Source organism: Netta rufina (genome assembly GCF_964035555.1).
Source record: "Netta rufina genome assembly, chromosome: 2".
NCBI lineage: Eukaryota > Metazoa > Chordata > Aves > Anseriformes > Anatidae > Netta > Netta rufina.
Window position 1 is genome coordinate 123,689,184 of NC_140124.1, and position 25,020 is coordinate 123,714,203.

Sequence of the window (25,020 nt, forward strand, 5' to 3'; positions counted from 1 at the left end):
TGGGATGGAATGTAGAAGGAGCCAGACTGTTCTCAGTAGTGCCTGCTGACAGGATGAGAGCACAAATTAAAAAAACATGAAATTCTATTTGAATGCAAGAGGAGATGCTGTAGAACACTGGTCACACACTGACATGGGTTGCCCAGAGTGGATACAAAAAAACAGACTGGTGTCCTGTGCAATCTGCTGTAGGGGACTCTGCCTGAGCTGGGGACTAGATGGTCTTGAGAGGTCTTGTCCAGCCTCAATGATTACGTGATTTTGTGAATAGGCCAAAAGTTGTGTGGTGCCATATTTTTTCAAAAGGACTCTTTAAATAAACTAGATCTTGGGCCTCAAGTATTTTTGGACCAAAATAATTCTTGTTGCATTCCAAAGAGGAGCATTGTCCAAAGGGAAGAATCTGGTTTTGGCACTTTTTCCAAACCTGTGTGTTTCTCTGTGTCTTTGAATTTTTTCTGCATTTAATACAGGTAGTGCTATCTATTAGTCAGGTTCCCTGTTAGATTACAGTATATAATATATATATATTGTTCCTTATGTATCTTTATTCTTTTTATTTTATTTTATTTTATTTTATTTTATTTTATTTTATTTTATTTTATTTTATTTTATTTTATTTTATTTCATTTCATTTCATTTCATTTCATTTCATTTCATTTCATTTCATTTTATTCCTTCAATTTTGGCATAGTAAAAAATAAAAATGGAGCAATTAATCTTTTTCCTGAAACTAGGGGGAAAAGAGTAATTTGTCCTTGTCTTTAGTACTTCAAGCAGGTTGTCAGGAAAATTGGCTAAGCTTGCATGCATGTATGTTTTCCATAGCTTGCATCTGGTACTTAAAACTACTTTCCCTGTCATTGTACACCTGTTGTGGGCTTTGCTGTGTTCAGTGCCTTTAAATGAGTCATAAAACTCTCTTCTGTATTGTCAGCAATGCTTTTGCTGGCCCAAATATCTGGAGCTGCCTGCCTGAATTAAGGAACAAGAATCAGATATGTGAGGATTGCAGGAATGTAAATTGGGACAAGGATCACTTAGGCTTAACTGATCCTGGGAATGCGATGACAAATATTTGAAGGAAAGGAATTCTTCCTGCTATGAGTGATGGAGAAGGAAAAGACACTATGCTGCTGCTCTGGTCTTTGCACGGAATGTCTAAAATCAGAAACTGTACTCCCAATGGAAAGAGATGGTGCTTGGTGATATGAGATTAAATGAGTTTGAGGCATCTGGATAGGACTGCCTGAGAAAGGGCACTTGCACGTATTGAGGAGTGAGAAAATTGTGGCTTAGTGTTCTCCGGTAGTTTCAGATCTCTCTGATGGTTATCAGTTGAGAAAAGTCATGGGGCTCAGTAGATCACTCTTTTTCTTGCCACTATAGCATCAGCCTTTGTGGTGCTAGTGCAAGAAAGCCTGAAGCACTTCCTCTCCACATGTCCAGGGCATGTGAGACAGACCTTTGAGACTTCAATTCTGCACCTCAGTGGTGGAGTCCACCTGAGAAAGTGAGAAAGATAATCACCAGACAGGTTATCTGTTCTCCTGAGGAAAAAAAAACCAACTTCAATGTTTAGAGTGTGTTGGCTTTTTTGGCCCAGTCTGTTTTGAACCCATTAGTCCAGTTAAACCAGATTTGGCATGGGAGCAATCTCCTCAACACCACAGAGATGTGATTTTTATGAAAATCAGTGGCAGGTTTTAGAATGAGAGTCCCACACTTGTGTCCCACTGAAGGAAGAGCTGCACTCTGCTCTCAGTAGGCAAGCTTGCAGGCTAGTCTGCATGCACATGATGGTTGAGTAGGGTACATGTGGCAGTCACAGCAACTAGTGCTTCTTGTCTAGGTATCATGGGAGGGTGCTGTATCTGTTTGGAAAGGGGTACAAAATGTAGGGAAGTTGTACACACTGAAAGAAAAAGGCTTTTTCATTTCAACTCTCAGAGGAACGTCTTGTGAAAACTGTGTTTGCTATTTGCCAACAGAAGCATGAGGCAGACTGCTAGGGGATTTCTCATCATCAGAATACGAATGCCGTTCCCTACTCTGTCCCAGTAAGAGCTCTTCCTGCTGCCTCAGCTTGCACTGTGGCAGTAGAAGAGTTTTACATTGTGGGGTTTCTATGTAATTTCTTCCCTTTAGGATGTTACAGGTCTAGAAGGATTACTTTGATATCAGTCTTGAGCTTGAGCACCTGCATTTTCTTTCCAGTCACAGACCGAAGAGCTAGCCAGAGAAACCTTCAGCTTTCATCAGTGCTCTCAAAATTCACAAGATAGCATCCTGACATATTTCAGTATTCAAGAAAGCATTTCCTCTTGTATCAGGTAGCTATATACTTCTCACTGATTGAAAAGGTTACTGCATTTCTTCTACTCTTTTAACGTGCACATCTTCCAATGCAGACAGGGAAACTTTATATCCCAGGGATTTATAGATCGGTGTTTCAATAAAGAAAACTACGATGAAATGTACCTCAGAGGAACTTTTCTGAACCTGTTGTAGAATATGCTGGTAGTACGGGCTCAGCATAGGGACGTGCTTACTTCGGTCCTTGTTCAGATGAGTGTCACAGCCTGTATTTGTGATACCCTGTTGCACATCGGTGTGTGTGTAACATATATCTCTCAGGAAGGTGTGCAAGGGGAAGCTGCACTGGCTCTTTTGCTGGCGATCAGCACAGAACAACCCAACCGCTGATTCCCTGGCCAGCTTGCCGGGACATTTTTATAATTCCTGCGCTGTGTTGTTGGAGATCTCCAATTAGCCTCCAACCGGAGCTCGCAGCTTGTGTGCGAAACAGGCAGCTGCTGGCACGCAACCTTCCCTGAAGTTGTTTCCTTTCCTTTTTCCTGAGATTTAGCGAAGGGGGGGAAGGGGTTGGAGTCACATGGATACAAAGCTTTTGATTAATGTCCAAGTCTGTGCTGCGGCGGCGGCTTTCCAACCTCCCAGCTCACAGGGCGAGCTGGGAACCAGTGACCGCTCGCTTCCTCAGGGCCGCGTCCCCTTCCTGACGGGAAAGCGGAGCCCGCTGGAGGGAGGGGGGGGCCGCTCGCCTCCGGACCTCGGCAGGAGCCGGGTGAGCCGGGGCAGAGGCTGCTCGGCGGCAGGGCACCCGTGCGGCTCCGGGCCCGCTATGTAACCCAGCGGGCTCTTTTGTTGTCCTTGTCCGCAGCGCCGGGCCGCTCACGCCTCAGCGGGGCCGCGGGCAGCGCTCCGCCGCGCCGCGCACCATGACGGAGGAGAGCAGAGGGGAAGGCAAGGGGGAGAGCGGCAAGGACTTGGAGAAGCAGCTTCGCCTCCGCGTCTGCGTCCTCAACGAGCTGCTCAAGACCGAGCGGGACTATGTGGGCACGCTGGAGTTCCTGGTGTCGGTGAGCGGCTCGGCACAGCACGGCTCGGCACGGCATCCCAGCGAGCCGGGCTGCGGGGCTGGGGAAGGGGCGCCCTGCCCGGGGAGCCCTCCCCAAGGGTCGCGCTGCAGCGAGGGGCACCCCGCGGGGCTGGGCAGGAGGGGCAGCGGCCCCTCGGGGTGCTGGGGAGGGGGGCAGACCCTGAAGGGCGGCGGGGCGAAGGGGAGGAGCGCTGAGGGGGGCTGGTGTGGGTCATCTGGGGGGGCTGGGGCCACCTGGGGAGGTTGGGGCCACCTGGGAGGCTGGGCTCAGCTGTGGGTGCTGGGGTCGCCTGGGGAGGCTGACCCCGGCCAGAGCTGTGCTGCAGCGGGCGAGCCTCCTTCCACACCTGACTGGCACTGTGGGTGGGATTACCCGTGCCAGGTAACACCCTAATCCCTGATAAAAAAGGCAGGAGGGTGCTCTCTTTGGTAAAGCCAGAGGAACAGCTCTTATTAAGCACAGCTGTGCCGTGCTTCGTTTGCACGAGGTGTCGGTAGCATCGCTCTAGGACCCCGATGAGATAAGCGCGTCCAGCTCGTCTGCTTGATTTTGCTGAGGATCTTTCACAGGAACCCCCACGTATTTTTCTCTCCTCCCCTGTGCCATTGAAGAGGGGAAATCCTTCAAACTGCAGACTTCCTGCTTTGCTGCTTTGAGATCTGTGAACTTTCTGCTTATTATCATGAAAGAGGAAATTCTCAACTTGGCTGTGACAGGGAGAATAAAAGCACAGACACGGGAGTGAAATAAGATCTACAGAGTAGCTTATTTTCTCCATATGTTTATCCTCAGCAGAACCTTGAAAAATGGTAAATGGTCCAATGTGTTTTCAGTTTCTAAAAAATATTTGATGTATACTTGAGAAGGTGGTTGTGTGAGTGCCTTTTACTTTGTTTCCATTTAACAATCACATTTTACTTACTGTAAAAAAAAAAAAAAAGGAATATGCTTCAATATTTCATCTTAAGCCTCAAATTTGGTGTATTTCAGATTCTTAGGTCTCTTTAACAAGTTTAAAGAATTTGTAGTGTCTTTAATTTTGGGCCCCACAGTTTCAGACATAACGGGTACTGATGTTCAAGCACTTAGTGCTCCTTCTGAAGAGCAGACCGTACAGACTTCAAGTTGCATACAAGTAATGAATTCAGTAATTAGTCTTGCAGAATTAGGATTGAGATGATCTAAATAAATCACATGGAGAAAGGGAGGAGCACTGGAGTTAAATGCCTGGTTCTAGGTCAAATTTTACATATTCATTAATGTCTGTGAACAATGTTCAAGTGATAGCTCAGAGATCTAAACCGTTCACAGGGAAACGTCATGCTTTTTAACTGTGCCTTGTCCTTGGTTTGAGGAGACAACTTGTGAGCTTTCCCTTGGCCTGTCTGCTAGGACTGCTGTTGGGAGTGGCTGTGGTGGTGGATTTTATGAGGAGGATGGCTCTGGACTAGCGCCAGTATGGAGACCAATCACATTTATTACATATCAGCATTGCGCTTGTTCCTGTGGCTACTTCTTGATCTGGAGGCTGCATCTTCTCAGCATGAGGTTGTCTTAGGGCACAAAGTCTGAGTTTGTTTTGGATGAAAGTGAACTGCAAATTTTTCTCTTAGAGCATATCTGGATGGGGCAACAGTGTGGGGTCCCAGCAGTGATTTTCTCTGTCTAAACCCTATCCTGTTTTGCAGGATTCCTTGTTAAATTAGAGACAGCCTAAGATGCTGAAATTATAATGAAAGTTAAGAGTTTGGCTTCCAGGTCTCATTGACACTGTCAGTGGAGCTCATTTTGGTAGAAACTGGGTTTCCTTTATGAATGGAAAGCTGGAGCCATTTGTAGTCTTTTTAACAGTTTACATGGAGTACATGCAGTTTTCACTGAAGTTTATAGGAACAGGGTATTAACTTAGATAAATGAAACCGTGGTTTCAGGATTAGAGCTTATGTCTTCTGTGGAGTTACAGGATGCCATGTTTTATGATGTATGGTTCCTTTGGAAGGGTACACTAGCATTTATGTGGACAAGAGCTAACTTTTCACCAGTTTGGACTGAACCTTTCATCTTGTGCTCATGCCCCACTGTAGAAGCAGTTAATATTAAGAGACAAAAATTCAGGTTTCTTCCATCACTCATTCTTGTGTAGGACAGGGACGGTACCTAAGTGTGATTTGTGTGGAAGTATAATGTTCATATCATACTTAACTCTCTTTCTTGAGTACTTTGTGCATCTTGTGGAGTGAATTGATAGCATCCCCTAGCCATTTGGCTGAGGCAAAACTAAGTTATCACAATGGGTAGTATGTAACATAAACAGGTGTGGAAGTGAAGTGTAAGCCTGATTTAACTGAGTGGTGGGAGGAGGAGACCCCTGTTGCTGATGTGATCATGTTGGTGAAATGGTATTTTACCTGCTACAGCCTATGGCTGGCTGGAGAATGAGATTATAAGGAGGATGTGACTTTGCCAGTGTGTATCTACGTGGGGAAATGCTTTGCTGGTTTCCCTGCATGGGAGCCATGCCTATTACGTGTTAGAATTATTTAGGTTCTTCACTTTATGTTGGAATTAAAGTGCGTCTCACCAAGGACAAATTTCTCACTGGTAATTTAAAGTGTTTTTGTTCTCCTGCTCCTCTGTGACTCCTCTTTCTTCAATTATCATCAGTGCAGTGAGAAGTAGCTTGGTTTGTGTATTCTGTCAGAGCTCTACAAGGCTATTAAATGCAAAGCAGATTTAATAGGTTCATTATTTGATTAAATAGATGTACCTGAGTAGTTGTTCCCATATGAGTTCATTCCCCTATTCTTCTTGCCTTTGCACTGTGTAAAGACAATGTATTTAATCTGGTATCATCACAGATCACATCTGCATGGAAAGGTCTGGTTGTGTTAGTATTACTCTTTCAGATCTCCTGAATCTTCCAGTAATAAACTATGGTAGCACAGTATGTTGAGATATAATAATACAGAGCAACAACAATTCTGTGCCAATCTCAGTGAGGTATATAAACGTACATGAGGTGGATAAACATAAGCCCACCAGTAGTCTCAGCAATGTCAGAGGGAGTAGGCACAGGAAATTATGAAGAAAGGCTTGAATTTTTCCTTACAACACTTGGAGCTTCATTTCAATACTAGAGTTTTTGTTCTTGTTGGCATTTAGTGTTTCTTAAAATAATTCAATCTACTGATAGAAGAACTTGCCTAAGGAACTAAAATATTTCCAAAAATCATATCTACAGATAGAGTTCACTGTGAGCTACAACATGAGGTTACTTTTTCAAAGTTGGTTCTTTACTGGCTAAATCAGCTGTTGGGATTTTTCTGCTGCTGGGCCATACTTCTCGGGTGATCATGTTATTTTACAAGAAAGCAAGCTGTGTTTTCCAGTGGAATAGAAGCTGTACTTGCAGGAGTAAGAGGAGAATCTTTTTTCACCAAAATGTTCTTGCTGGAAGGAAGTGAAGGCAACAGTTGGTGAATACTTGCTCTCTCTAAAATAATTACGTGTTATCCAACTGTGTAACTGAGTAATTAATACTATATTGAGTATTCATGGTAAAGATGCTATTTATTTTTTTTCTTTTGTGATTTATCAGTATATACCTTATTTATTTCATTCTTTCCAGGAAATGAAAAAGTGTATATATTTGATGTGCTCTGTGTAAGCATGGTGAAAATTTCCTGTTTTTCTCTAGAAGTAGCATGGTTAACTAGTTAGGGTAAAACTAAGTAAACTTTTCCGAGATTCTCATTGGTCCTGCATTTTATGCTGAGAAATGCACTTGACTTTTTAATGGATGTTTAATCTTTCTTTTTTAATTAGCTTAATGTGTTCTTGCAAGGTTTCATTTGCTTTATAAATCAGGGTACTCATCTGAACTCTCAATGTACTAGTAGTAAAGAGACTGGTAAAACTGGGAGTAGTTAATAGTAAAAAGAGTTTCAGGATAGTGGTTGGCTTAATTTGTCACTTTCTGACTTGGTTTAAAGCTTAGTTATGTTTTTGCTTCATGCTGATGTTTGGCCAGAAAAGGCAAATGAAGCCACAAAGAGCTTTAGGAAGCAGGTACGCTGCAGTGATACAGGCTAGATACAATAGTAGGTAAAAAAAAATAAAATAAAATATATATATATATATATATATGTATATATATACACACACATACACTTAAGGAAAGAAATTTTATTTTAGAATAGAAATTGGACGTGTAATAGATCTGCTGCATTTGGTACTTCAGGGGATAGCTGTGGAAGTAGAGTTTATTTTTATTTGTCAGAGATTGTTTTTCTGCTGCAGTTCTGTGTTCTGACAAATTTGACGTTGATGGGAATAGAAGCAGATGTTAGCACTCGCCTGAGCCTTCCAAACCCCCATGGCCGAAGCCGGGGCGAATTGTTAGATCCTGAGGCAGCTGGAAGGAAAAGACAGCCAGTTTATTATGTAGAATATAGTATGGTTTATAGAGTCTCTTCTGTGAATAAACATACATTTCTGCCTGTTAACTCTCAAATCCAAGTTCAGTTCCATTAGATTCTACTGTACCATCTTCTCTTCTCCCTTCTGCTTTACTAAAGTTTAAAAAAAAAAAAAAAAAAAAAGGCTCAGTTTGCTGTAAATGTGTGCTCTGTTAAGGCAAGCAGAATCTTTGCTTTTCGATGGGCATAAATAAATGTTTATAAGGTTTATTGCCCAACCTTCTCAGTGGCTGTGTGACTCCTCGTGTCCTGTATTTCCCTGCCACCCTGCACCCTTCCTTTCTTCTGGCTCATTGTGGTGGTTGTGCAAACTAATTAGTTGGACAAGTGATTAATTGAGACTCCAGGTGAACTTTAGTCATATCCAGTGTTACCACTCCAGATCAGCAATAGATGATTTGTGTCCTAGATTGAAATTCCTCAAGTGGTTATGCTGGATGATCCAATTAGGTGTTGGGCCTTCCACAGAAGAACTGTTTTTAAATGAACTTTTATGGCTGTAGTCTGATACAACAACGTGTATGTGTCATTGTGTATGAATATATATTATACAGGTTATTTATGTTATATATATCTCAATTACAGTAATGATTAGCGACTTCTTAATGGTTTGCATAATTACATTTGTAAAAGGGATTTAAATGAATGGAAGGGAAGGGTTTCAGCTGGCTGCATTTTTTGATAAGCTTCTGTGATTTCCTTTCTCTTCAGGAAAAGAAAAGCAACATTCTATGGCAACTTCATCATAAAAAGTCAAAAGGAAGTGCAAACACAATTACCATAGAAAGCCAATATCTTTTCCATTCACTTCCAATTTCTGCTGTTTTTAACTTGCTTAAGCATTACAAGAAAAAAAAAAAAAGAATATGGTATTCTATTCTTTTTTGGCTTGGTTGGCTATATCAATGGCACCACCTGTGGTCTTTATCAGAGTAAGGGTAACTACTTAAAAGCTGTTTATTTCTTTGTAAACCCCATCCCCAACATCAAACGCTCGCTTTGTAGAGTGAGAAAAAGAGAGCAAGAAAAGATTATTTATGTCTCTACTAGCTGAGCATAGAACCTTGCGTAGGCAAAATGGCAAAAGCCAGACATTTTTAAGAAAGATTTTCAAGCATGTGTTTTATCTTGTTTGGAAGTGTAGGGAATTATACAGCACTATTGATGGATATTTCATACTTTTCAATGAATTTCCCCTTACTGCTCTCAGATGTACTTGGACTGTATTTTGAAAAGCTGCTTTTTAAGGAAAAGTTTATATTTATTTATTTGTTTTTAATCTGTTCAGTGCAAAATGTAAACACAGAAAAGAGAAATCTTTGTTTCATAGCATTTAATTAGCTCTTCTCTTTGTAAGACTTGTTGTAAGATGTAGCATGCTGAAGAGGACAATATTTACACAATAAATATTTATATTTACACATCTGTATTTATAAATATTGTATTTGTAGTGTTCCCTTTATTCCTTTGCTCTGTGTTATATCTCAGTCCTGACTCTCCTGGTTGCACAAGATTGTAATGTGAGCTACTAACTTAGAAGAGACTGTTTGGAGGGACCATCAATTGATACATCCAGACTAAGTTACTATATGCTGCCTCATCCTGTTGAATGGTATCCTGTTTGGAGTGATTTCGAATATTTATGGAGACATATTTTTCAAACCTCTTCAGAAGCAATTTTTGTCACCATTTTGAAACAGCAAGTGCTTTGAAACTATGCATTCCAGGGTTAGTATTTTTTGGTAGGATTAGCATGAAGAACAATTTTGTCAAAGCAGAGGAATTCCAAGTTAGTAACAGTATTACACTATAGGAGGAACTGAGAAGTTCTTCACATTGGAAACCAAAAGGAACTGTATTTTGGCCAAAATAAACAAATCCAAACTGGCTATAGTTGACCTAAGATACAGGTGGGGGCAGCTTGCCAGTCTGTGAAAGGCTATTAACCATATATATGTCTGTATGTTAAGTGTATGTCCCTGTTTGGAAAGGAATTGGGCTACCCATGAATGAAGTATAAAGTTGAGTAAGATAATCATTTTAATTAATAATTAGAATAATCTAAGCTCTACCTTTTTATTTAAGTATATTAAATACATTTGCATACATATGTACTCATGGATATTCTTTTTCAGTATTTTTGTTTAACTATTTTTCTGGCTTTACTTTAATTCTAAACTGCATTAATATTTGTCCAGTTTTCTCTTTTGTACCGAGCAGGGTCATCACTGTCTTTGGTCAATAGATGGCATGCATTGGTGTGAGACCCAAGAGAGTGCTCAGGGACAGGCTGTTCAGGAGAAATATGAAGCCATGTAAGAATGGAGACAGCAAAGGCTGAGCTCAGTTGGCACTGAAATTAGAAGTGTGAAGGGCAGCAGAAAGGACTTTATGTTGGTAGGAAAAGGAAGGCTAAGGAAAATGTGTGCCCACTGCTCAGTGGGAAGAGGACTTTGTGAAAAGCGGATCCAGAGTAGGCTGAGGTTCTCTGTGGTCTTCCTCCTGGAGTTTTCACTGATAATGGTTTCCTATAATCATCTTGAAGACCACTTCCAGATTTTGTGGGAATGTGCCATTGCCTTCAGTAGAAGAAAGCACAGTTATGAAGTACTTGAGGAAAATGGTTATACAGAATTTGGAGACCAGACAGGATGCATCTGGGGGAGCTGGCCGATGTTATTGTGAGGCCTTTCTTTCATCATCAAATCTCATCTTCAGTAATGTCCTGGTTGGTGGGATGGGAAGGCACACTTTCAGCAGTCAGAGGGACCTCAGCAGGTTAGAGTAATGCAATGGTAGGAACTTCAAGAAGTTCAGTGAAAGCAAACATAGAGCTCCTACACCTGGAGTGGAATAACCCCGCCAACCAGTATAGTCTGGGGGCTGGGAAGCAGCATTAAAGGGGCTCAAGGAGTGCTTGTGCAGAGGAACTTGAGCATGAATACACCCTCATAGTGCACAGATCAGTCAGCATCCTGGGTTGTTGCTGCAAGGTTGTTGCCATCAGGTCAGGTGAAGTGATTCTTTCTCCTGTATTCTGCAGTTGTGAGAACTTGGTGAGTCCAGTTTTGGTCTCCCTAGTTCCAGAAAGAAATGTATCTACTGGAGCAAGTTCTGTGGAAGGCCAGCAAGGTGGAGAGGAGCCTGAGGCATACTACCTGCAAAGGGAGGCTGAGAGAATAAGGTTTCTTCTACTTTAGGAATAGAAGGAATTTTTAGGAATTTTTATTGCTGTCTGCAGCTCCCTGATGGGAGGATGTGGAGCCAAACGCCTCTTGGGGTGCACAGTGGACAAAGAAGAGACAGTGGAAAATGGGAAATTCATACCCGATGTGTGGAGAAAAATATATTTTAATGTGAGGATAGTAAAACAGAGGAACAGGTTGCCCATAGCCTGCGGAATATCTATATTTTTTTCAAAGCTCAGCTGGGCAAGACTGAGCAACCTGTCCTAGCTGACACTGCTTTGATAAGTGGTTGGGCTATGTGACCTTTGGAGATCCCTTCCAACTCTACATGAATCCTTAATTTTGGATTTTATTGGTGTGACAGGGAAAAAGACGGTGTCCTGAAGTTGCAGCTCTTCAGGGAAGAAAATATTTCTCTGGTTGGCACCTCTACTTTGTTTCCACTGTCTGAAATTGCAGTGCAAATGGCCAGGGTACACTGTTCAGCAAATACTCAAAATCAAAGAGAAAACTCAGATACATATATAATACAGTGGGAAAATTATCTATGTTCAGGGGACAGATAACCTGGCACTTCTGTAATATTTTCTGTTCGGAGATCTCTCAGTGCATTACTGTCATTAATAAATCAAATCTGAGTAGTACTACAAATGGGAAACTTCGAGACAGGACTTGATTTTGGGTCCCAGAGGAAGTTTGTGGCAGAGCCAGAAATATAATCTGATGTCTTGATTCCCATTTCAGTACTTTGACTTCAAAACAGTCCTTTCCCTTTATATATAATTGATGGTAGACGAGTGGATGTCTGCTTAAAATGTCTGAGAAACTGCAAGGCTAACTCCACAAATTCAGCTTCATTTTGTGCAAGCTTTACTGCTCCTGTAATTCTCTCATAGACTGTTCACAGCTCAAGTTACCCTCTTGGAGGGGCAGAACTGAGGTATTAGGGGTTGATGCTTATTTTCTCAATAAATAATTCTAGATCCTGTGAGACCTCCTGATTCTCCCTTGTGCTTTTGGCAGCCTGGCTGCCAAGTCATCTGGCATGCATCATGAGCTTTCTGTGGTTTTTAAGTCTGAAGAACATGAGTGTAGTGTGGCAGAATGGGTAGAAGAAGCAGTAGTGGACAGAACAGTAATAAGATGCAGTAAGGTGGCTTTTCCATGCCTGTGATTCAGCCCCCCTGACAAACTGATAGTATCTTATATCTTTCTGGATGCAGCAGAGCAAATAATCCACCCCTTGACCTAGGGAAGTTTTATATGAATTCTCAATTTAAAATGAAATTTGGTTGTAGCTGCTGCAATTTGCATCTGAAGTTTAAATTCATTATATGTATTGATACATTTGCGATCAAGTTTTGTCTATTATAACAGCTAGAGAAAGAGACCAGTATCAACTGACAAGTGAATTTACATTAAATACAGTTTTTATATATTTTCCCTATGAAATATACTGGTAGTTTCTCAGGCTGTTGAAATGGAATACTTCCTAGAGAGAGGGATGGATATGTTCCTGCAAGTTGATTCAACAGTCCCAGCATCCTTATGCCTAAATCAAACAGGATATGAGGAGCATATGATGGAGGAGCATTGGTGGAGTGAGATTGCTCTTAGACAAGTGTTGGAAAATAACTCATTGCCCTCCCAGGTAGCCACGTAATTAATGTGTTCTAGGTGACCTCAACAGAAATGTGGTAATGTACTGGGCAGCTGAGTTGCTAGGAGTGAATTTGGTGTCTTCTGTATATTTAAATATGGAATATTAAGAGCTCCATCAGGGATATAAATCAATATAAGTAGTGTGGATTGGGCAAGAGCCATCAGTTGGCAGGCTGAATAGGAAAGGAGAAATAGGCTGCAAACATGGAGAACATCTAGGGCAGGAAGAATTACACATTGGGTTTATGCAGTTAATCCATGTTGTAACTGGTTAGGTGTGAGCTGGACCATTGGAAACTTTCTGCACTTAGGCCTTCAGCCTTTTGATAGATACTAAGGATATATTTTATTTGCATTGCAAAAAGCAGTCAAGAAGATATAACTGGGTAGCAGCTATTCAGAGCCTAAGGGTTGGGCAGGTGTAGCTGGCTGATGGGCAGTGACTAGTGTCATACACTCCACAGTCTGAGAAACAGCTCTGAAGGTGACACTTGGAATGTACATGTGGCTGTGACCTCCAAGTCCACAGCTGAAATGGCTGAGGCATAATTTCAAGAACTGTAGGTCAAAAAGTTTAAAGTTTAAGAGAGTTCTCTCAGTTGGGCTAGAATTGTGTTTACAATTGTTATACTTGTTGGAAATGTAAATGTCTAGTTCTTTGAAAAGCCTAATTCTTCGCTGTACTAACTTAATGAAGTTGTGCTTTCTGAAAGCCTTCAGTGACCTGTATCTTGGGGCTTGTTCATGAAAACTTTGCTGATAAGCAGCGAAGGGTGAGTGTGGAAGCCAAGCATCTGTTTTCAAGTATCTTCTAATGAGCCCAACCTGGTGAAGTGGACAAGATGGCTGTATGTGTGTCCTCATTACTCCTCACCCCAAATCATGGCAGTTTAAAATATGATGAATGTGTATCCAAAACAAGGCTGTTTTTATGCCGTTACAAGCTAAAAATTACAGATTGAGAAAATGTGATGCAACCCCTGAAATAATTAATTAGTTTGTATGTTCTTCAAAAAAGGTACCATGGGAATCAGGAACTTCCTATTTTACATTATTTAAATAAACTGTAAAGTACTGGATGCAAAATGGGAGAATAGAAAACACGACGTCTCTTCTTTGTCCTATAATACACTTCCAGGATGTTCTCAGGTTCTTCTGTAAACTTAATTGGCCATGCTTTTACTTCATAATCCCTACTGTGACATTTTGGAAAGACTTGGGCACTAAAAGCCCAAAGCTATAAAGCTGAAACGATATACTGTATAACCAAGTGATTGATCTCTGGGATGCTATAAATTTGTGTAACAAGACTGGAAAATCACTTCATTTTATTGCTTAGTATGTGCTAAGTTACCTTACCCAAGGAATTTAAGCATATGGTGTATCCAGATGCCTAGAAGAAATAGTATGTGATGTGATGCTTTGAGACATCCTTGGGTTCTATAGCATGAGTGTGGTCAGGGGACTTTGTTTTAAAAGTCACAGAGGCATTTGAGACTTAAACAGATGAGAAAGCAACTGAAGCTCTGTAGTGTACAAGCGGTGCTTTCATTACAAAGATGCCAAAACTTTACATGGTAGAGGGTAGGGAAATAGTGGCACATACCTGTAGAGTTGGTCTTTGTCACTTTAGTAGTGTCTTGTAAAATGGTCCTCTCTGATTAGTGCCTGTTTATTCTTATTGTCTGTGGGAGAGATATATTGGCAGAAGCCATATAAAGTGGGAAGACAGTGAATACATCCTGTTTCATAAAATACCTTTGTAAAAATGGCCAACCTAAACTTACAATCATAGCTACTTCCTTCCGCTTCAGTGTCTGTCATTTTTTATTCTTGAAAGCTTATACACTACCACTTAAAAATGAACTTGTAGTGTTCATTTGAACTTGTAGTGTTCATGTAGTGTAAAGCCCTAAAATGAGAGATGTTGGAAGGAATCTGTGAATTAATGTGGTGCATTTCATAGTAGGTCTATCACAGTAACATTTTTTTTGTAATGGTGGTTGGTAGTATTATTTAAGGAGGGCGTATTCTTCCCATCTTCAGGCATCAGAGGTTGGGGGCTGTCGGTACTGCAGATTGTGTATGGAAGACCTGGATGCAAATGACATAATCTCTGAGTTTGGCTACTTTTTTGTTGGTTTGTTTGTACACTCTTTTTTTTTTTTTTTGACAGAATTGTCCTGCCTGAAAAATTCACTAAGTACTTGTGTCAGTATTTATCTTGTTGAAAATCCAAGTGTAATAAATCCTCTTATACTTTTGATCGTTTATCAGAATCCTTTGGGATGAATTTCTTTGGTGTCGGTATCATTGATCTTCACCCTGGTTTTGTTCTTAATCTTTTGGCAACAGTTTTGAAAGGGTAAGAATAAAATAACCAAATGTGTGTAATAGATGATCAAGGTACTGAATTATGATTTGTCATGTACTGAAACATGTTGAAGAATTCTAATAACCTTTTTTTTTTCTTTTTTTTTCTTTTTTTTTTGTCAAAGTGTAGTTAGCACCTTACTTAGGCCCCTACTTTCCTGTCTTTATTTATGTTAAAGTACCAAAAGCAGTATTTTTAGAGATTGGGAATGGTGCTTGAGGTATGAGTTTTAGTGGCTGTTTACTCTTCCTCACCATTCTGATTTGCAGTGTGAAACTGTATATGGGGAAAAGATGGTGTAGGAGGCCTCAGTGAAGCACAGAGGCAGCCAGTGACAGTAATAAAAATGAGGAGAAAAAAAAAAAAAAAGAAAATCACCTTTGAAACAAATCAAGTATGAGATGACATTTCCTCCTAACATAGTATTTGTGTTAGTAGAACAGATGTGGCTGTCTTTTGCAGTGTTAAAATAGGTGCTACTCAAGGTTCCATGAATTACCTGTGTTGCTGGTTGGTTAAGGTGAGTGTGGCTAGCAGTACTGCAGAAATGCAGTTGCTTGGACATCTTCATACACTGTCAGCCTGAGGTGTGAAAATATCATCTCTGCATTTGTTTCTAGTGTGTTTATTTTCATTTATTTTATGTTGCAGTGTGGAGTTTCAATAATTATCAAGAGATAATTGAGCATTTTGTAATTAAAGGGGGGAAAAGTGTGAGCTGTCTTTAGATAATCTCAAGTTGACAAGTAAAAGGTGTTTTCAAGATGGTGTGACTGCTTTAACAGTTTGAAAGTTACAATTCATTTATTTCTTAACAGTGCTGCAAATAGTTCCTAGAAGTATCTGTAGAAAGGTTATATCTGCCCTTTTCTCTAAGTAGAATGATTCTTCTTCTAATAAGATGTTGATTTTATAGTTCAGTTGTACAAAACAACAGGTAACTACCACTAAAAATAATACTAACGAATGGAAATTACAGAATGGATGTGATTGCCACATTTAAATGCACTGCAATACACCTAGAAACATTCTTTATGTGGGCAGAAGAAGGATAGTAAAGTCCTGATAGGGATAAATTTATTTTTTGTTTACTTTAAGGTTATTCCTCATTCATTTATCTCTTTGACACTGCGTGAGATCCTGTTTATTAAGAATAATGCCTGGAAGTTGGCAGTTATATTCTGTATGAGTGTGTTAATTTCTTCCCATATGCTGTGAGGTTGCCCTCACAGGAAATAAAGGGACTTTTTCCCATGTTTAGTTATTCCGAACTGTTACAATAGTCAGACCGGACAGAAACAAAGGGAAGGAAAGTTTCCTGTTTTGTGGCTGTGCAGATATTGAAGAGTTCTTCAGTCCTGAGGAAGGTAAAGCTTTCTTCATTCTGAGGATGAATGCAAAAAAAACTTTTTTTTTTTTTTTGTTAGTGTATGAAGTTGCTGTGGTCTCTGTCAAAAAGCAGTGATTCACTTTCTTAAATGTTTTACAAGCAATTTATTGCCCATTCTACCCACCCTGTTTACATTTCATCATTTATTTGCAATTCAAAATAGTAAATTTCAGAAGGGAAAGCTTAAAGTTCCCTTTTTATGAATGCTCAAATAGATTATGCTGTGGTTAAAATGCTTTTGCATAGTTGATGAAATAGTTACATTCAATAATCTTCATGCTTGTGTGACTACTATGAGCGTGACTGACATCCTCAAAAGGGAAGCAGGGGGAGAATATGAATATAGGAAGCTTGGAATCTTTTCAGAATAGTAAGAAGAATTTGAACTGGAAAAAAAAAAAAAGCCTTGTTTTTGGTGTGCTATCCCAGGACAAAAATCGGAAAGCTAGTGAAGCAGTGACATGGCAAATACGACAAAGACAGTTTTGTGTGAAAGTGAGGATGAAGCACTGATACTGCTGTGTTTTTCCATAGGTAGTGAAAGACAAATGATCTGATTACCAAAGAGCAAGTGCAAAAGCCCTTGAAGTCAAGATTCAGCCTGATGAGTTTATAAGGGATTTTTTATCCTTAAATTTCCTATATGAATATTATGAAACACTATTGTAAGTTTGTATAAATGACCTTCAACCATGATTAAAGGTTTTTCTTTCAAGTTGGAATACATGAAAGAAAAGTTTGACAGGAGTTGTAATAACAGTACAATTTATCATTTTGTTCAATAGACCAAGTGAAGAAACCTTTCTAAGTTAAAAAAAACATTTAAAAGTACAATTCTATTTCATAGTAGTTTATTACCTGCTACAATATCAATTTTTATGTCAATAAGTTGACTAGTTAGTGCTCAATCTTTGCAAATTCTTAACTTAGATTTTGTAATGCAGTTGTCAAATTAGGATATGTACAATCCAGTGAAATATAGGTTGTCCAAATTCATTTGTAGGACACTTCTTCACTAAGATGTGTTTTCATTAGTAGAATCCCTTCAGACACTTCCTTGGGTCTGAGTCAAAATTTTCAGGTGTATCATTGAAAAGGAAACATCCTTTATCTTCTGAAGCTTCTCCAGCTCTTTGTCAAACCCATTTTATATACAAATGCCACTTTACAACAGCTATCAACGGCGGTGTTACATAAAATACTCTTTTCCTGCCCCTGACATTTAAGCTGACTTTATGTAGGTTATTGTACAGGATGCGTGAGCTAACGTTGTTTCTTCTGGCAACTGCTGTATCATGAAAAATTAGGTTAATTTGTGCATCTTGTGAAAAATGAGTCCTGGAAATATACTGGATTAATTAGTTTTCATTTGTATTACAGCAACCTCGAGTGCTGAAAACAAGGAATTTTTGCACTTGTAACTTTTACTAATAAAAAAATGAATATCTAGACTTGGACAAAAAGGTATTACAGTATAAAAAAATAAAATGACAGCCACTGCTAATACTATGCGTTTTCATGTTATGCATCTTTGTACTGAAAAAAAATGGCCATACCTACTTGTCAAGTATAATTTGATTTTTGACTGCAAGAATTGTTGGGTGTAAAAGAGGATTTGGGGAAAATGTTATTTTGCATCTAGACCGTTCTTTGTATACAGTATTGCACATTTGTCTTAATGTCCAATAAAGGCCATAATGGTTATTCCATTCTGCTTCCTCTTTCTTTGCAGCCACCAAATAGCTCTGGGCTAATACAGTGCTCAGCCTCCGACTCATCCATTTAATATTAAACCTTTTAATTTTACACAGTAAACTTTTCTTGTGTGCTGGCTAGTAGTAATGGAATGAAGCGTTCGTTGTAGTTACTCCATGGACTTCCAAAAGGAATTTACCAGTGTATCACTGCACTTGACCCTTTATTCTTCCGTCTATTCAAATTTTGTTATTTTTCTCTTGCAGAAGATGGTGCTGTTCTTAACTGGACTTTAGAGATAGGTGCATCAAGTTTTGTTCACCTATTTATCTTTTGGAGGAGACAATATTGGTTTTGATAGACTTAACCGAGAGGTGCACCGCTCAGTGGCAATAGGGCAGCAGTATGGATGAGGAGCAAGTATTTGCGTATCAAGTGTTCCTATTGCAATATGAAGTCTCTCAGAGTGAAAAAAAATTGGGATTTTTTTTTTCTGGTTAATGAAAAATGTAAATGCATGGCAAACTTGCCACAGGCAACCAAATTTTAAACATAATTCACTTCTACAGTTTTGAGAGAAAATGAAGTATAACTGTTGCAGAGACAATCCTACAATATTTTTCATCAGTAAAATACCTCTGCTAGTACAACAAAACCCAAGATTTTAGGGGACTTCTTGAACTTTCACAGAGATGTCTAACATGACTTGACCAAACTTCAGGTATTAAATTCTTAGCAGGGAATTTCTCAAGTGGAGATTTTTATTTGGGGCTAAGGCCTTCCCTAGTGTGGAGCTCATTCCAATTTTCTCTGCCTAGGAAAAAATAGAAATGTGAAAGAATGGAAAAATGGGAAGCAGGAAGCAAACATGCATGCAGGTGATGGGACAGTGCCAGAAATCCATCTTCTCATGTATCGGGATCTAGGTTTTTTTTTTTTTTTTTTTTTTTTTAATAGCTCAGAAGCAGCTTTGTTGGTGCTGTTGCTTCTACATCTTGAGGGCAAAAGTCCTTTCAGTTGTATTTAGTATGTTTAAGTCTTCCTATGTATCTTGTACTGCTCTCCTAAAGATCAGAATATTTCAGGTTCTTACCAAAAGATGTGTTGATCCTGGCTTCCCCTTACAGTACTGCTGATTTAAAGTGATGATGATCTCAAATAAGAGCATATTTTTATTTACAGAGCGTAAGAGTGAAAAAATAGAGTGCATATAGAATCAACAATCTTGCTTTTTCGGTATTAGAGAAATATCTGGATAGGCACACCTGTTTGTATTGCACAGGAAAACAAATTTAATTTCAATAACCCTCTTTTTATCCCAAAATATTACGTGGGTTGGAAAGCTATGATGATTCATGATCAGAACTCACATACAGATATAGTTTATCACATTTTAATTGTTACAGAAACGTACCACTAAATCAAATTTTAAGTCTTCCATTTTATCCCTTCAAGTTGTATATTATTTTATAATGCTGCTGGTTTGTATTCCTCTGACCTGCTGTAAGTGACTGCTGTGCCTGTCAGAGCTTGCATGGGCTGCGTCCAGGTACAGAGAAATTAGTAGCCCGTGTGAATCTGCTATTTTTTAGATGATGATTAATATCATAGTAAAAATGGATAATTAACATGAAGTATTGCATAGCCTGGGGCTATGCTTAGGCTAAGGCAAAGACCCAAGGAACCAGCTTGCTGGTTAATTTTCAGATTCTCTTCAGGTCCCCAATGCTCCTGGTGGAAAATGAAAGTGGTTCATCTGACAGCACTCGTGCTACTCACATGGGGACAGGACATTTTCAGAATATTTCATCTGAAGTTTTTTGTGTAATTACACTAGATAATTTTCTTTCTTTCTTTTTTTTTTTTTTTTTAATTATTTTTATGCTATTTTAATAACTACTGTTCAGTACTTCATCATCTGGCCTCAGGGAAATAGATACTGCTGCTCTTACCCCACAGAGGCTCAGGTTTTTTTAATTAAAAAGTCTGTGTCCAGTTTTTCCCTTAATGAGAAATAATGGCCTCAGTGATCAGTACTCTGATTCTGCAAGGCTGAAGATAAGTTTAGATTGCTCCTAATTTTCTGTAAGCAAACTTCTGCACAATAAACTTCTGAATTTGTACGCTCATACTTAAGAATGTCCCATTGACTGGAAATCACAGGAAAATAGTTACCTTAGATTTTGGGTTGGGGAAGGGTAACAGGCTGCTGATCCCAACCTGTTTAATATCAGTTTTATCTCCAGGTTCTTTTTAGACAGAGGTTGACAAGGCAACGCTAGATCAGAATAACAAGAGAATTATAGTTGTGTAGTCTGTGTATATGCAGATATGAATATATATGAACAGATCTGTTTTACCCTGAGACATCTACTAGAGGGGCCTCTTTAGGAGCTGTTTACCTAGGTGGCTAATGGGGGACGACAAATTGCCTCAAAGACAAAGTCAGAGCACCTTGCGATGCTTTTTGAGCACTTCAGAGACTTTGTCTCTTTTTTCATACAGTTACTATACTAAGTTAAATACCCCTCCTAATTCTGACCAATAATTTTTTCCTTTATATGATCCATTTTTCTTCATTGGTGTTACTTCAGCAGCCAAGATTTCCTTCAGATTTGTCTATAGTTTTTTCATACTTCTTTTTCCCTTGGAAATTGTTCTTATTCTTAAGAATTCATTTATTCATACTCTTTTTTTTTTTTTTTTTTTTTTTTTTTTTCTTTCATTCTTTTCTTTGTGTCTCTAGTATGGATAAAAGATGACAGTTCTTATCACCTCCCTTCTGTAACCACAAAAGTGAATTCATTAAGTGACCATGAATAAAATACTTAAGTTTCCAGAATCACAGAATCACAGAATTTCTAGGTTGGAAGAGACCTCAAGATCATCGAGTCCAACCTCTGACCTAACGCTAGCAGTCCCCACTAAACCATATCCCTAAGCTCTACATCTAAACGTCTTTTGAAGACTTCCAGGGATGGTGACTCCACCACTTCCCTGGGCAGCCTGTTCCAATGCCTCACAACCCTTTCAGTAAAGAAGTTCTTCCTAACATCTAACCTAAAACTCGCCTGGCTCAACTTTAGCCCATTCCCCCTCGTCCTGTCACCAGGCACGTGGGAGAACAGACCAACCCCCACCTCGCTACAGCCTCCCTTGTGGTACCTATAGAGAGTGATCAGGTCACCCCTGAGCCTCCTCTTCTCCAGGCTGAACAAGCCCAGCTCCCTCAGCTGCTCCTGGGAGAATATTTAATGTCTGTGGTTCCAAAGGCTTTCACAGGAGCTACTGTATGTCCGTCTGGCTCAAACAAGGACTAAGAAGTTAACATTTTCTTGGAACTCCAGTGTTATAATGGAAGTGCTTTGTCTTAGATTAAATAAATATTTACTTTGAAAGTCCAAATTTACATTAGCCAAAAAAACTGTTAATGTGTATTGTAGATGTGTACTCTGATAATAGTGCTGGATAACATAATGAGGAAGTGTTCTCAAAATGCCACAGTTAGAAATTCTGAGATTTGCATCTTATTTCTGGTACATTTAGGCTTTGATCATTTGCAATGAGGAGAGCTCAAACCATGCTGTTCCTGGCAGTGGTGCCACTTCTTCCTGTGGGTAGGTATTCTGATGACTGGCATCTGGTGTTGCTGCTGTATGAACCATGGAAGAACCAGAGAAAGTGGCTGGTGAATGATGTGGCAGCTGCCAGCACTGCCAGTACCAAGTTGCTAAAGAAGAGACTTAAATGTCTGGGATTTCATTTTCTTATCTTGAGCGTTATAATTATGGGTAAGTTTAAGTTTGAAGGTGTGCATATGGACTTTGGAAGCTTTATACAATTTCCTGAATTTGTTTAGGGAAATAGCAGGGAGAGTGAATTTATCTGTCTCCTGCTGATGAGTCTGAAATATTGAATCTGTAGCTACTTCTAAGGTAGATTGGCTTGCCATAGTGCAAGAAAGTATGAATGCGAAAAGCTGATCTGCCATCCTGCTGAGCAGGACAACTAGTTTGAGGGAATCTAACTGTTAATACTGCTAGGGGAAAGAGCAGTAGGCTTTGGAATCCTGAGATGCTGTTGGCAACAGAAAAAGGAGAGGGCTGGTTAATTTGAAGGTAATATAGAGAAAACAGTTGGGGAAATAGAAAACAGAGTGCTTCAGGTGTTCATAGTTTAAATACAAACCGGTGCCGTATGCTCTGTGTTAGCAAAAGGTAGCTTGATAGTGTTTCAATAATTTTCAGTGTAAATAAACAACTCTCATTTGAGACCTCATGACATAGTATTTTTTTTTTTTTTAAGGTGAAAAGAGGGATTTAAAGCTTTTATATTTTATTAATTTATACTAGAGAGAAAACACAATGATGATGACTTTGTACAGCACACTGAGTGGTAACTTCATTCTGCATGTTTTTAAGCACTCTACACAAATGAGGAGTTTATCTTTGTAGTTTCATGGACGACTCAGTAAAGCACACAACATTTGCTTTTAATCAACAGATTTGATGCAAGAATCGAGTTCGGTATGTGTCTGGTCAGGAAACTGGCACCTGCATGTTTCATAAAACTTTATTAAACTTGAGGAGAGGGAGGCAAAGTGGCGGGGTTATTTTCCTAACATCGAAGACATTTGCCTGTTGAGTGCAAATGCAGTCAGTATGACCAAGTGAAAAGATTGGAAGCACTCGGTGGAGGCTTGCTGGAAGCCTGCGCCGTCTCTGCCCATAGTCTCCGTTTGCACTCGGTGTTCTTGGCACCCTGCACACCGCTGCACTGATCCCACTGTTCGTCTGCCATCTCTGTACAGCCGCGGAGCCTATTTCAGCCCCCAGACACTGGCCTCAGTGGGATTTTCCCAGCAGTTACATCTCTGACAGCCTGGACCCCTCTGGTACAAAACCTGAAAGCTGGGTTGAGAAAGACTTTGTTGTCCTGTACTTTCCTATTCTTTTCCTACTCTCCAGAATGTGGGGTAGAGAAAAGGGATGCATCGCGCTGGCTCAGAGGGGTGATTAACTGCTCGGATGAAGCATTGTCGGGAGGAATAAACAGCATAAAGCAGACAGGTGATTTAAAGCAGGATGGCTGGAGTGCGTGTTGATAAATGCAGAGTCAGGGAGAAGTATGATAGCAGAAATCATCCGAACTGGGAGACCAGGGTGGGTGATGGGTGTAGAAGCGGTGAGCAAGGGCAGGGGGATAGGTGGGAAATGCCAATAAACTACAAGCAGAAATCAGTATGTAAGAACACTTGAGTGCACTCTGCTTAAAAAGCTCAGACTGAAATTCCGGGTTCCTAGGTTTTTTACTCCTTGGCTCCTTGGCTATTTGGAAATAGTTGTGAAACACCAGGCAAGTGCAATTTCTTGCTCTGGTAAACTCTGAGGACTACTTCATCTACTATTATTACCAGTTAGCAGAGATTTCTGCTCTGAATGTGAAGACTAATGACTTATGCAGAGGAGAGTATTGGTTTACATGGAAGAATGTATGTTTTCCAGTTTAAAAAAAGATCTTAGAGCAATTACTAGAAGTTAGCATATTTCTCGGCTCATGTGAAGCGAGTTGGGCAGAGGCAGCAGGGCAGATCAGTCTCTGTTGCAATGCCAGTTGCTGGTTTCTGCTGAAGTTCTGCTAACCTTTTTGCTCTTCTTAGTTATTGTTCTCATCTTAGGAACAACTTTTTGTTTTCCCAGGATCTACTTGGTATTGATAAAGACATAGGTAGATAAAGACATAGGCTGTGTAACAGTGTTGTGACACTGGAAGCAACAAGGCCAGTCCTGCTCTCTCCTTCCAGCTGGCTGTGATGCTAATTTTCAGTCTGCATCCTGCCACGACCAGTCCAGTTCTTGCAGCAACCAGAGAACAGCTGTTTTACTGAGGATCTGTTGTGTGATGAGGAATGGGAGAGATCACAGTAAAAGTCCATTGCTTTTACAGTGCATCCTCCGATGCGAAACCTTCCTCTAAATACAGCTTTGGGTCCTATATCTCAGCTTTTGTCAAAGTACCTCACCCTTGCTCTCACATTTTGCCATCCCATCTTTGGCTATGAGACAAAGAGCCACCTGGCTGGGTGGAGAGAGGCAATTAGGGAAGCTACCTCTGGACTCACACATGGCCCTGTGCTTGCAAGAGTTTTCTGGCATGTTGTGGAGAACAGTAACCTTCTTCGCACCAGAAGCCAGAACATTTATTGACACTTTGGATATATCTGTTGTGGTCTTCATATGTTACTGCTAGTGTAGGCTTACTTTGTTCCACTAGAGTAAACATTCTTAGGAAACTGGGATGCTTTTATGAGTAGTTGAGCAAAGTAGTTTTTTATTGAAAAAGACAAAAGCCCAGGGATTTAGTGCTACTAAATGAAGTATAACTGTAATTTCTTTGGGTAGAGGCATAAAAAGAACTGTTCTCCTGGAACAGGAAAACTTGGATGTTATACCAAGTAGTTTCTGAAAACTGAAGTGATAAACTTGAATTGCAGGCTAGGAAGTTTAGTTAAATCCATGTTTTAAATGAGACAAAATAATTAATATGGTATTCTGTGTAACATGGAGGTATATTATAGATGTACTGCTTTAAGTATGTCTATATGAAACTGTTTTGATGAGTCCCTTATTGAATTTGTTCTAAGTAAGGTTATTTGAGCGTAGCTAAAGACTATAGGAGAGCTAAGCAAATACATATCTGAAACAGACGTTGTGTTTGCTCTTTGAAAATTTTAATAGCCTCTTCTTGGAGCCTGGCTCAGCTCTTAAGTTAATTAAATGAGTTACATGATATCAGCTGGATCTTTTTCCAGATCCAGCAGTATCTTACA

At 39.8% G+C, this 25,020-nt stretch overlaps 1 protein-coding gene across 1 annotated transcript in view; it reads left to right on the top strand.

Annotated features, from left to right (window-relative positions):
• Nucleotides 1–3,242: 3,242 nt before the first annotated feature.
• PREX2 (phosphatidylinositol-3,4,5-trisphosphate dependent Rac exchange factor 2) overlaps nucleotides 3,243–25,020 on the top strand; it is a gene marked incomplete at its 5' end in the record, with an annotated part of 184,759 nt that continues 162,981 nt past the window's right edge. Inside the window, one exon of the mRNA XM_084282243.1 lies at nucleotides 3,243–3,383. Within this exon, the coding sequence (XP_084138369.1) occupies nucleotides 3,243–3,383 (141 nt within the window). The remainder of the gene's footprint in view (nucleotides 3,384–25,020) is intronic.